The 14,020-nt window shown below is 42.6% G+C and overlaps 2 protein-coding genes across 2 annotated transcripts; both read left to right on the top strand.

Annotated features, from left to right (window-relative positions):
* The first annotated feature begins 1,568 nt into the window (after nucleotides 1-1,568).
* Nucleotides 1,569-5,371, top strand: p2ry8 (P2Y receptor family member 8). Its single transcript, XM_076165649.1, has 3 exons — nucleotides 1,569-2,099; nucleotides 3,246-3,565; nucleotides 3,788-5,371. Exons 2-3 carry the CDS (start codon nucleotides 3,273-3,275, stop codon nucleotides 4,536-4,538), a joined length of 1,044 nt encoding a protein of 347 aa, XP_076021764.1. The 5' UTR covers nucleotides 1,569-2,099; nucleotides 3,246-3,272; the 3' UTR covers nucleotides 4,539-5,371.
* Nucleotides 5,372-5,878: 507 nt separating this feature from the next.
* On the top strand, nucleotides 5,879-12,071 carry asmtl (acetylserotonin O-methyltransferase-like). The gene is made up of 14 exons (XM_076165665.1): nucleotides 5,879-6,000; nucleotides 6,658-6,782; nucleotides 6,865-6,996; nucleotides 7,084-7,131; nucleotides 7,221-7,285; nucleotides 7,378-7,475; nucleotides 7,584-7,692; nucleotides 7,915-8,269; nucleotides 8,414-8,576; nucleotides 8,679-8,878; nucleotides 9,359-9,491; nucleotides 9,583-9,723; nucleotides 9,818-9,940; nucleotides 10,403-12,071. Exons 2-14 carry the CDS (start codon nucleotides 6,690-6,692, stop codon nucleotides 10,606-10,608), a joined length of 1,866 nt encoding a protein of 621 aa, XP_076021780.1. The 5' UTR covers nucleotides 5,879-6,000; nucleotides 6,658-6,689; the 3' UTR covers nucleotides 10,609-12,071.
* The last annotated feature ends 1,949 nt before the right edge of the window (nucleotides 12,072-14,020 follow it).

Raw genomic sequence — 14,020 nt, 5'->3', positions numbered from 1 at the left:
CCAAATAAACCTCAGCAGAAGATATCAAGGCCACGTGAGGAGCCTGGGTCTGAAGTATGATGAGCACATTAACTCCATGACATGTCAGGCAGACTTCAGCTAGTGCTTCACCCCAGAGAACAGAGCAGGCATCTTGGACCTTCTCAGGAACAAGTGCAGCACTGAGAAAGATGGCAGGATCATATTGAACAGTTCTTTTGTCTGCATAATAATCCATGCTTGAATGTAGCAAAATCTGTTGTGAATTGAAATGGTTACGCCCCCAAACAGCACATCTGATCTGAATCACCAAGGCCTAAAATATAAAAATGAATGAGTGATTTGAAATTACTGAATGAAAAGGGAAAAACTGCACAATATGTTATTAATCACTCGCTTTGTTGTGCATATTATTCATTAACTATAGATCAAACAATCATTTGATTCAAGCCTTTAAAAGCATCTCATGAAACAATCTTCCTTCTTTAATAATAAAGCTATCAGACTTCCATGTCCTGTAGTGTGTTCTCTTATCCTGTATTGGTTTCTATTTTGCCGATGCAATGTTAAATATGTCCACTAGATGTCAGGCTGAGCGTGAGGTGGGGCAGTGTGGCCTGCAGGCTGGGTGAGCACATGGGATGGCACCCAGCACCACACCCTTCCTTCTCAACATTACCCATGAGGCCTGTCGTACCATTTCAGATTTATTAATCAAAAAAAAAGTAAGTAAACAGATGCCACTTTGCCTGGCAGCACCCTATCCACCGTCTAGGTTGCCTATACGCCAATAAAAGTGTTTGGCCACAGTGAAGTAGACTGTGGTTAATTACCTTAGCTGTCATATAACAGTGAAAACAGTGAAAATGAAATATATCAAAACTAATTAACACATGTTGTTGTTTTTTAATCTTATTTCCTTTTGGGCCTTACCTCTTTCAAAAGCACAAAAACAATGATTTACAATTAACAACATGAGAAAATAACAATGGTTTTACCTCTGTCTTTGATAAACATATGAGAAAATTCATTAAACCCAACTGAAAGATATAGATATATGTGATTTCACTTCAATGTATCATTCCTCTCATATTGGCTTTGTTGGAACTTAAACCAAAGTCGATTGACTGACAGTTAGGGTGAGGCCCCTTCAGTCTGCTGCTCTGACCAAAATACGCATACAAAGGGAACATATGAGTCATTTATAGTTACTGATGTACAACTTTACACGTGTATGTGCACTTAAGTGGGTGTGGGTGTCATTTGTTTCACTTCACACATTCACTGGGACCACAGTGGTAGGTGGCAAGATTACAACCAAACATGTTTGAACAGATACTTTTCCTTGGAGTGAATAGAAACTTTGCACAGTATCTCTATACCTGATCATTTGTCTTATCGCAAGCCGTCAGTCAGTCAACATTACACAAAGCAGAACTGTTACCGCTCAACAGGAAGCAGCTACTCAAGCATGTCATCCCATAAACAATAAGCTGTACATGAAAACAACCTCCACTTCTTTATGCTTTTCTTCTTCTGTCTTTCCTTCTTTCTTATGCTTTGTGTCTCAACATGTTGACGTCATTTGATGTGATCCAATTTGTTTTTAGGTAGAATGACTCGATTCTGTGGTATCATTTGCATCACTCACTCTCTTTTCCTACACCGCATCAATCACAGCAGTTGTATGACAAATGATGACTGCAACTGAACACTGCAACACCTCTGACAAGTCATAATCTCTTTTACTTAAAATCCCTAACCTTTAACAGATTATATTTCCTTTCAGATTATGATGCAACAGCAAGAATCCAGTTGCCCGCCTCACGAGGATCACATGGAAGGACAGACTGCCACAGTTTAAAGAAAGCAAGTTCATATATGATGCCTGTATACCACACACGAGCTGGTGTGTCTTCACCGTTTGTTTCAGGGATGAATCCCTGACGTCGTTGGTAGGATTAAAACTGCCACATGACCTATTTCCTCTCACTCTTACTGTAACATGCTGAAACCCCATTTCCTCAGCCGTGACAATATCAGAACCTCCATCTCCAACTGACACACACTGAACTGTCTGCCCGCGTGCAGTCTTCTTCTCTCCCTCTGTGTTCTTATAGGTGAGTTACAAAACAGACTTTGATTGATCAAGGTTTATGATACTCAGCTAATGGATATGTCTACTTTGATACTGTTTTACAACGTTAAGATTTGGTTGAAACAGGCCTGAACTTTGCCTCGGTGTAGCTGTACCACATGATATTCAATTGTACAACATAAATAGTAACAGATGACAACAATATGATGTTTTATTTCCAGACTATATTGACAATATTTATCATTACCATTCTCACTGTTAAAACACAGTCTAATGCATTTTGACATACTCTCTATTGCGTAATTACTTGCGAAAATTGCAGTGGTATATTTTCGTCGTCAACGTAGTAAAACAACCTCAGTTTGGTTTGTGGTACTTCCTCAAACCACGGGTAGGAGAAAGTGTTTTTCTTGGGTTGTTCTGCTGAGGGTACATTCAGGTCAGAGTTCACCTTTCTACAATACAGTATCTCATCATTACAATGAAAGAATAGTTTGTTTTCGCGAGCCTTCCATCACATCATCTTTATCATTCAAATGCATTACACAGTATCTTGGCTCCAGAGATGTTTTGAAGCGATTACATAGAGAGATAGACAACCTGAGCAGCAGTTGGCTCACCACAATTCAAGTGCCCCTTTCCGGTGTGAAAACTCCACCCAGCACATGTTGGTCCTATTACAGCTCCTACCAACAACAAGCTGGCAAGGGTGCACAAGATAATATAAGTTGATCAGATGAGATAACCTTTTAGTCGAACTACAACAGGGAAATTCATATTGTTACAGCACCAAAGTGGAAAGTGCAAAACAATAAAGGGCACTGACAAATAAGAGCCTAAAAACAAAAGTACAACAATACAATATAACTAAAGTACACAATTGCAAATCGATTGAAGAGTCTGACGGCTGCAGGAAGGAAAGATCTGTGGTACCTCACCGTGAGATAAGAGTGAATTCCTGCTAATTTTCACACCTTTTCTTGAACATTGCAAAAATGTGCACGCATCACCTTTTTTTTTCTATGTTGTTATTCCTACCTTTAAAAGTCTACGAGATGCTGCCTCAGAAAATCGTTTGACAGAAAACGCTAACCATCCAGACATCATCAAGTCCTATAAAGTCTTCTTATTAAAGTTTGTAGATCTAAATCCAACCATTTACACACAGGTGAAGGGAAGACGTTCCCATCCCATCATGTCGTGGAGTTCCAACATTACCAAACTAGACAACGCCACCTGGCTGCTGTTTCAGAACACAAGCGCTAGCTACACAATCTCCATCATCTACATCATCGTCACCACCATTAACCTCCTGGGAAACGGAATCTCCATGTGGCTCCTGCTCTTCCGTACAACTCCCAAGACACCCTCCATCATCTTCATGATCAATCTCACCCTCACTGACTTAGCCCTCGGAACTGCCCTGCCATTCCAGATCGCCTACCAGCTCCAAGGATACAACTGGAATCTGGGGCCAAGCATGTGCAGGTATTCTTTGTGGATGCAGGATGCCAAAAAAAGTGCTGACAAAAGCAAATATCTGTGGCATCAAGAAAGTGCTACATTTGTAATTGTATTCATGACAAGGTATCTCAGTCAGAGCAAGGTAGAGGATGAAGAGGAGAAGACCAAGCACTGAACCTTGGGGTATATCTTTTGTGTCTTTGCCTTATAACGATAAAAAAAACTCTTCCATGTATTCACCTACAGGTTCCTGACCCTCGTCTTCTTCACCAACATGTACTGTTCCATCCTGACCATGACAGCCATTGGCATCGACCGCTACCTGGGCATCGTCAGGCCCATGCGCTTCAGGGACACCAAGAATAGGAAGTCCGTCGCTGTAATCGGCTGTGTTGTCATGTGGGGTGTGGTCCTGTCTGTTCTGTACCCACTAATGACCACAGACCTGACATTCCATATTCCTGAACTGGGTATAACCACCTGCTTTGATGTGCTAAAGAGAACAATGCTCCCGTCCACCTTAAGCTGGGCAGCCTTCCTCTTCACTACGATATTCATTCTCTTTCTCCTCCCATTCTGTGTCACCACATTCTGTTATATCAGCGTCATACGCAAATTGGCTAGAGATTCCAAGACAGCCCAGAAGAAGAAAGCTGTACGTCTGGCTATCACTGTTCTCCTGGTCTTCACCCTCTGTTTTGCCCCCAGCAACATCCTCCTTTTGACTCACACGGTGCTCAGGCTCTTCTATGGGAGGTCGATCTACGTAGCTTACAAATTGTGCCTCTCTTTGAGCTGCCTGAATAGCTGCATCGATCCTTTCATTTACTACTTTGCATGCAAGGAATTTAGACACAAGCTGAGACAGATGCTGAAGATGGAGACCCTCAGCGGTGGGTATAATAGGGAGAGCCTGTACAATTCACATCACAACTTCAGTAGTCAAGAGGGAAGACACAGCAAGAAGAGTTTGACTTCACATCACACCGAAGTATAGGAAGGTAGAATGCAGGAAAGGGAGAGAGTAAGTGAAGTGTTTTCTGCTTACTGTGATCCCATGACCACCAACATTCTTTATTGTATCAAATTTCATTATTTCCTGTTTGTATATTTGCAGAACACGATGAAGGGAAGAAAAACATTCACAGCAACCTCTTTGCCATTTATCTTTAGAATGAGTATCTGTGTTTTTACATCTGCAACAAGCAACATAACATTGCAGTTGCATTTACATCATATGTGTCAAGCTTAAGTGTAAATAAAATGTATATAATAAGCTTCACCCTGCCTGAACTCTACTAATCTATGGTGCTATTTGATGTTTACTTAGTCCATGCTATTCCCTAAAAAATTAAATATGTTGAATGCAATTTCCTCAAAAATCATTAAATTATCACATTAGTCTTTCTATTTCTCAGGCTTTGGATAGGGCTATATACATTAGATAAGATGAGAAGGTAAGTCAATGTACTGTCACAGCAGCATGACAGTGGATGGAAAAAAAATATTGGAAAAAATATATTGGATCTTCACTGGGATGGTTGGATTTTGAGAACTCCTGTGGAAATGCACCATCGGCTCTCTGGTTTTGTTGGTTTTGAGCTGGAGGTGTTGCCCTCGCTGGCACCGTTCAACTCAGTCTTTTTGGAATAAAGATTCAACAGTTTATTTATGTATATCTTCATATACCACATGACTTAGCAAGGGAGAGTGGGGACTGTTGCAACAAGTCTGATTCCTCCAATCATAGACATGCTACAGTGACACTCATACTGCACTTGCTCAGTTAGACCCTCTTCCCTCCAGGAAGACAGAAGACACATTCAACACATGTGCATTTAAGACATGAAAATAAACTTGTTTTGGGGGAATAAAATAATTTTCACGAGTTGTATTTTTGTCATACCATTACGGGTAATTAGCTGAAAGATGTAAATTTCATATATCAAAATGTGGTTCTTCAGTCTTTGTCATAGTAACTGATAGAAACCCAAAAAGCGTTGCAACTGTCCTATTACTGTCACTGTTACTGCTGCTGCGTGTACCACAGTTACTACAACTAATAACAATAGTAATAATGACTAAATTGATATTAATGTTACTTTTTATGATTATATTGTGCTATTTTAGATATTTGGATTTACTTATTTTGATTGATTGAATGATTTTTATTTTTTTATTTTATTAATTTCAAATATTCATTAATATTTATATATATATATTTAGCTACAGTATTAATTGCATTAATTTCTTTATTATAATTAATAACATTGGTGGAATTACTTTGTTATTATACCAAACAAATTCAGCGCGCGCCTTTGATTTGGCACCCGGGTCGCCTTCCTGTATGACGTCATGCAGTATGCGCCACGTCTCTTGTCCATCTGACAGTCCAGCTGTCTGTCCAGCTGCCTGTCCAGCTGTCTGCCCAGCTGTCTGACGCTCCTGGACGTGCACTGGTAAGTTTTACGCTTCTGTTTCAGCAAACGGAGACAAATGTTTTACCAGAGACGCGCAGTGTAGACATGACAGCCCATACGCTAACAAGCTAATAAGCTAACCGGCACTAAACAACAAAACATATGAACTTAGCTGCTGGTTGCGTGTTTGTGTGCTTGAACATGTGTGCGTGCGTGTGTGTACGGTTGAGGTTAACTTTGTTTTCCTCAAGGGGCAATTCGCTTTCTAGCCAGCAGAGAAGTAAGCAGTCAGTTAACACACATTACTTGAGAGACATGAGAGTTCATAAGTGGAGAGGAGACCAAAGTTACGAGATGCTGTTAAGAAGGCTTGTGCGACAAATGTGTTTGTGGTTCGTGCTTTTGTCCAATACTACTAGTTTATATTTGAAAACGTGACATTTTGAAACAACAAACAGCGACATAATTAACGCTATTCCAAGAAAACTACACAGAGCAGGTGAGCCAGTACAGAAGGTGACGTTACGTAAGCGTAGTAAACAAAACGTAACTGCTGTCATGGTCGACAACATGCATCACTTGTTCATAGCTGCAGTCAGCTGATTCATACACCGTATATACTGTATGTACTGTATATGGAACAACAGCTGCTCAGTTTGTATCTATGTTGTCTATATCTATATTGTGCTCTTTAAGGTGAGCCAGACCAGACCAGACTCGACCCAATCATGGTGCTGAACCCCGTCATCTCCAAGCTGGCTGGGAAGCTGGTAGTTCTGGCCAGCGAGTCTCCGAGGAGAATGGAGATCCTCACCAACGTGGTATGCAGGAGCGCCATCCCCTCAGTTTGAGAAACCTGGGCTGAGTATGTCACAGGTTTCTTTGTGATCTCCTTCATATCAGGGCTTACGGTTTCAAGTGGTGCCATCCTGGTTCAAAGAAACTCTGGATAAGAAGCTCTTCAAGGCGCCGTATGAGTATGCGGTGGAGACGGCCAAGCAGAAGGCCCTGGAGGTGGCCACGAGGATGCTCACTGTAAGTCCACCTGGAGCTCCGTAGCCCACATGTACGCCCGTAGTATAACTGTTGGATGACTGATCTGATATCATGTCTTTGATTTAGAAACACCTGAAGACTCCCGACATAGTGATCGGAGCAGATACTATTGTGGTAAGATAAAGATGCATAACCTCATTCTAGCTGCTTCCTGTCTGAGTTAGACACACTGTTGACTTTGACATTGTTTTGTTCTCTCACAGAGTGTTGATGGTTTAATCCTGGAGAAACCAATGGACAAGCAAGATGCTTACAGGATGCTGTCCAGGTCTGACTTTGTCTCTTCAGTAATCTTTTAATTAAGAAATCAGAGGGAACCTTGTGTACAATTTTGAACCTTTTGTCCCCTCTGTCTGCCAGACTGAGCGGTAAAGAGCACAGCGTCTTCACCGGGGTAGCGATTGTCGCCTGCAAAGAGAAGACAAGGAAGTCTAACGTCAACACCAGTGATTGGAGAGGTTAGATGTTTGCTTTGCATGAGGTCGTTCAATCTTTTTAACTTAGTTTAGTGATTGGGCCGCATTAAGTCGCCTCCACCTGTGAACACATTTCATTCTGCTATCCAGTTGAAGGCACGGAGTACGAGATTATTAGCTTCTATGAAGAAACAAAGGTGAAGTTTTCGGATCTCTCTGAAGAGATGCTCTGGGAGTATATCAACAGTGGAGAACCCATGTGAGTATGAACTTTGGGACTTGGGCCCCGTTGTATTTAAAAGCTGTTGGACTTTTCAGACCATACATTTCCCTCCAGCTCTGTTTGCATTGAAACTAAATGAGCATGACATAGATTGACGTCTGTTGTCATTGTGTATGTTGTGTACGATAAAGTGTGTGTGTGTGTGTGTGTGTGTGTGTGTGTGTGGTTATGTAAATGGTGGCTGTGTCTTTGTGACAGGGACAAGGCTGGTGGTTATGGTATTCAGGCTCTGGGTGGCATGCTGGTGGAGTACGTCCATGGAGACTTCCTGAATGTCGTGGGTTTCCCTCTCAACCACTTCTGCAAGCAACTGGGCCTCATTTACAACTCTTATCCCCCCTCCGTAAATCCGGAAAGGGCCTCCATCAGCCTTATCAACGCTCGGACTTTGGACAACAGCCTGTCTAAACATTCAGAGGACAACAAGCCCAAAGGGTCAGAGGGCACATTACCACTGTTAGCCAGCAGAGGGTGTCGTTCGACTGAGAGCGATCCCAACAAAGAGGAGCTCCAGCGAGTGATTGAACTGATGGATGGATTTAAAGCTTCAAAGGTAGTTATGGATACACTCTGTGTGCTGATGACTCCATGACATCATCAGTTTGATCAGCAGTGTGAAACAGTATTTTACAAATCCACACAAATTAAATTGTACTGTTGCTCCGGTAGCCATTCTGTGTTTTCATACCTTTTCCAGGTGCTTTTCACTGCATCCAAGATGTGTGTGTTTGACCTTCTACACCGCAGGCCCGGGCTGGGGGCGGCAGAAGTGGCCGAGGAGAGCCAGTCCTCCTTGAAGGGGACGGAATGTTTGCTAGAAGCCTGTGTCTCCCTGGGACTGTTGAAAAGCACAGAAAGATGTTCGTCAGCACCGATAATTATATATTTAACTGACATCCCTACAAGGCCCTTCACTTCTCAAGCTGACACGAATCCTACTCTGTTATTGTCTCTCCTCACAGCCCACCAGAAGCCAGCGTATGAGAACACGGAGCTGGCCAAACGTTTTCTACGCTCAGATGCTCCTTTTTCCCTTCATAGTCACATCCAGCACTGTAACGACACCGTGTGGCCTCTCTTCTCCCACCTCGAGAGCGCCGTGCAGGAGGGAACCAACCAGCACGAGAAAGCCTTCGGCAAGAAAACGAAGGATGTGTTTCAGGTTAGTGTTGTCCAGTTTACCACGTATCACTTTGTGTACACTCACATGCGGCATGTACGACTTTTGGAAGAGTGATATGAACCGACCGTACACAGAGCATGGCTGTATTTGCAAAACTAGAAGTAGTTTTGAGACTTGGTGCACACCTTGGACATTTATGTATGTGAGCAAGGCCTGAGCAAGGCACCGAACCCTCAATTGCTCCCCCCTCTGCGAAGGGTGGTAAATGTAATGTAAGTCGCTTTGGATAAAAGCGTCTGCCAAATGATCGTAATGGAATGGAATGGAATGTTTCAGGCCCTACACTGCCCCCGTGTGGACATACTAGGTACTCCTTTACATTGACAGCACAGTTCGTGAGCTGTGCCACATTTGGGCAGACGAGTGTGTGGAGTTTACAACGAGTCTAAACCTGCCAACTTAAAATGGTGTTTATGTTCCTTTTCTGTTCCTTTTCCATGGCTTCTTTCTCTTTTGTAGGATGGATACTACAAGAAAGAAGATGTCAAACTGAGATTCATGAAAGCTATGCACAGCGTCGCCAAAGTCACAGGAAAAGCCGTGGCAACAGCCTTTGACCTCTCCAGTTACAAAACAGCTTGTGACCTCGGAGGTATGACGAGAAAGTAACACAATTTTAAAAAAATGTATCCGGAAGTGATGAAGTCTTATCCGTCTCCACAGTAACGCGTGTGTGTTTGCAGGCTGCACCGGTGCCGTGGCGTACGAGCTGACTAAAGCCCATCCCGGGTTGTCGGTGACGGTGTTAGACCTGCCAGCTGTTATAGAGATGAGTGATCAATTCCACCCGCCGCACACAGACAGCAGGGTGTCATTTTTAGCAGGTCGGTGCATCTATGGTTCCATTTGTCACTGTGCGTTGAAGCAAACGTCCCAGTAAACCATAACTCATGCTTGGCTCTTTTACTACATTAACAGGAGACTTCTTGAAAGACGAGTTGCCCAAAGCAGACTTATACATCCTGGCGAGAATCCTCCATGACTTGCCTGATGAGAAGCTGCACGTCTTGTTGGATAAAGTTGCGGAATCATGCACACCAGGTAAAATTCACACTTAATGTTAAATGTATTCATCTGTCAGATCGATCCAGTGCTAAGATAACTGAAGGTATTAATTGATTTTTTTTGCTGAGCATGTCGTTCTGGATCACGTACCACCAAATCCCGAGAGTCTGGGGGGGGATCTCATTCCAAAAAGCAAGACTGCAGCATCTGATTTCACCGATTCATTCTTTCCCTCTGGTTGAAGAAGTCTAAATAAGTGAAATCAGCTGCTGTAGTTAGAGTATTTGGTTTCATGGGAGCCTGCATGCTCTTTGGCATGGCTCGCATGTAGCTGAGAACCACTTTAAAGCCTGTTAACAAGCTGGAAATGACACATGGCAGAGCAGCGGTGTGTCGAGCACCAAGGCGAAATGACGACGTTTAAAGGTTTAGCTGTGTTTGAATGAACCCTTACTCTCTCATCTGCATAAACGTTGTTCCTCCGCTACATGTGTTCAGGCTGTGGACTCCTAGTGAGTGAGATCTTCCTGGATGAAGAGCGGAAGGGGCCGAGTCGCGCGCTGCTCCAGGCCCTCAGCATGAGCGAGGGCAGACAGAGGAGCGCCACCGAGTACAGTCTGCTGCTGAAGAGCCACGGGTTCACCACAGTGCACGTCACACACACAGATAACCTCTTAGACGCTCTGCTCTGCGTCAAAGAATGACCGCACACACAAGAGCAAAGATAACAATCTATTTTCTGTAATTGTATTGAAATAATGGTGACGGTTGTGTGTTTGTCAGATAGTGACTAGATGCAGACTTGTCATGGACCCGGTCGAAGTCCATAAAGTAATTGACACTGTTGCACAGCGTGATCAATGTTGTTGCTGCTGCATCATTACTTCCTCTGCTACTGATTGGCTTTGTAACCAAGCACACAGGTAATAATATGTGAAGAAGAAGAAGCCACTCTACCCTCAACATCTGAGATCAATTCAATGGACATTTGAAGCTCCTTTGATATCTGAGACAAAATTCAATTGATTTCTTTGTATGTATCAGCCACCTTTCATATGCCTGAAGTTGTGAAGAGCAGTGTGTGTGTGTGAGTGTGTGTTATTGGTGCTTACTTATCCCACTCTACCCTGCAGTCTCTGAGATTTCTGCTTCACACAGAGGGAAAGAACCAAAATGCAGAGATGCTGAGCCAACATGGTCATCTAAAGTTCAATGAGACAACGTTGTTCCAGTTTGCAGATTGCATCAGACAAAAAGAAAGCAAGTTGTTAAAGACTCATTACAACCCTTAGGACCACATAATGTGTCAGCACATTTACAAACTTAGCTCAAATGGGGCCAGGACAAACCGCCTTCAGGCAGCTGCTTCAGGAAATGTGTGTATAATGGGGTTAGCTGAAGCTGATAACGAATAAACCACAGTCTTTACTGTCACAAATAAGAATGGTGAAGCATCTCTGCAAGCTGCATCCTGCTGCACTGTTACAAAAACATTTAACCCCACTGCATGTAGCAGATCAGTACGTACTGACACGACTGAAGCTTGCAGTGTTCTCAGCCTTTTCAATGTGAAGTTTGCTTTGTTGATAGCTGATCTTCCAGCAGTGTCAGTGATGTGGCCTGCTGTGCTGCTGTCTGCTCCATCTGTAGTGTTGACAGAAAGATGGAGACATTTTGGACATACATGCTTCACTTCAGAAGTAGATAAGCACTTCTCCTCTGCCACTTCCTTCTTGGCATCTTGGCATCTTGATTTCTTGTGTTGCTGCTGAAGCTCTGAACTGTAAATCGTTGCCAATGGGCCTGCATACGTTTGCCAAAATCAAGACAATCAGAAACAACACGCACTTGATAAATGCAACAGTTGTGTTATTGAAATGAAGGTGTGTTATGGTCATGACATATAAGTAGTTTTGCATGACTCCTTCCTATTACAAATCAACTCTGGTTGGAGAAGTTTCTCTCATTTGATCCTCAACTTTGTTTTCCAACAAACATGCAGCACAAAGTAGAAGTTGTGTTAGTGTTTCATCCCTAAGCAGCTTTGCATGGGGCTTTGATAACAGCAATGAGAGGAAAATCCATCAAACCGCCGACTGTTGAAACATCATATCTTGTTGCTCGGTTTGCCTGTCTGACCATAATTACACGTTTTCCCCCAAAAATGCTTCAAATCTACCTTTCTTTCTTCTGACACTAATTTCCTCTGGTTGACGTCGGTTTGGAAAGTACTCTTGATGTCACTCATTTACTTCCACCGAACGCAACTTAACTACATGAACAAAGCTGAGTATTTACTTTCCACGGCCATGTAATCTCTTGCTGTATCAGGTAACCTCCTCAAGATGGCGTCCTAAACCTACTCATCTCCCCGGACCGTCACCGTCTCCTTTCACTATAACAGCGACAGCCAGTTGTCTGAATTAAACATAGTGTCGCCCGGTGTGAGAATGAATTAACGCACAGTGTCACATGGTCTCAGTAAACAGATAGTATGACACCAGTCCTTAATTCCTTACAGATATATCTCTTGGAATTTGTCTTTGAGGTTGTGGGTAAAACAGCCAAACAGCTGATGGGAATCTGGGAATATCTCTAGCCAGTATAAACAGCTCTTATTCCTTTTGACACTGAAAGTGTATCCGGATTACTCTTCGTTTTGGATCCCCCTCTAAGTATTTTCCTAGAAGAGTAATAAGGGTGGTCATGTTATTCATGGCTATTTTCTTGTCAGTCTGGGCTCGGGTTCTTTGTGACATCTAGCTGATTTCCATTACTCAGATTTTGTTCTTTCAATAGGGAGAGACAGAGGGAGGGTGGATTGAAGTTCAAATATGGAACTGTGTGTATAGCATATGAAGCTTATTGTAATGTGAACACACTGAATACATCAAGGGGAGCCTATATTTTCCATATCTTGCTTTGAATGCCAGTATTGATTCAATGGATTCAATGCATAACATCACTGGCCAGTTCTATTTAAAGACGGCAAATGGCTGCGTAGTAGAAACACAGACGAGTATCTCCAACCAAATGCAGCAGATGAATGTGCGTACCCTTAAAACACGATGGAGCATTTCCATCCTGAACATTTGCATATTCATCCCCCCCCCCTCCCCCCTCTGCTGTCCCAGCTGCACTCGCTCACCCTTGAATGCCTGTGAGTTTTGTGTACAAGCATCAACAGCGGCAACTCTGCAAGGCTTTGTAATGAAAACCATTCAAGTCAATCAGGTTTACCATAGACCAAAGGCCAATGTAATTTGGAGAAAATTGCTGAAACTCCAAAGTAATCTTCTGTAATGTGATCTCGCCTATTGAGCACTGGCTGTACTGTACGTGTCGGATAAGAGCTCAGTCATTTTCTTCAAATGCAGTCTTGACAAGCAGCATGACTATCCACCTGCAAGTAATCATCATTCTAGTGTTAAGTGCTTTGATATTAAAATGACTGATTTAAGACCATTTGCTGCTAGTAGATAGAGATTTGAAAACACTTCCATATGCTGATATCAAGGATAAACTCGGTTTGTGAACTGAGTGGGCTTCAAACTCTGTTTACCTTCACATAACAGCCAGTAAAAACACACAGCGGTTAAGTCGTGAGTTCAGGTTGGTAGCGTTGAATGCAGAAAGCATGCATTTAGCAAGTCTGACGTCACAGAAATGTTTTATTAACAAGAACAACAGTTTAGGGGATGTGGTGAGAGTTTGTTCATTTTGCTCGTGCAATTCTCTGGCGTTTACATGCAACTTACACTGTGACCACTTGGGGGCGATGTTGGCCACAAAAACAAAACAAAACAAAGAAAAACATTGTTATGCGATTGTTGACACTTGTATTGAAATGACAGAAGACAAATATTCATGTAAATATTTGATATACTGTAATTGGAATTACTTTTGAATTGCAAAAGCAACGCATCAGGTTTTGTAATGAAAGCCTGGGAAAGATACACAGAATCCCAAATTGGTTGCATACAGAATAACAAACATTCTCTAATCAGTCTGTTTCAGTATTGCCTCAACAAACTGAACTCAAGCTCGGGCGCCTGTTTCAAAGAACATGCTTGTTTATCAAAGTCCTCCACTGTCAACAGAATACAACCAAAATGA

This window comes from Genypterus blacodes, unplaced genomic scaffold (assembly GCF_046128005.1).
Source record: "Genypterus blacodes isolate CSIRO-AG114 ecotype Tasmania unplaced genomic scaffold, CSIRO-AGI_Gbla_v1 ptg000148l_1, whole genome shotgun sequence".
NCBI classification, from domain to species: Eukaryota; Metazoa; Chordata; class Actinopteri; order Ophidiiformes; family Ophidiidae; genus Genypterus; species Genypterus blacodes.
Note: the sequence above shows the minus strand (reverse complement) of the source record. Positions and strands in the feature narration are given on the sequence as shown.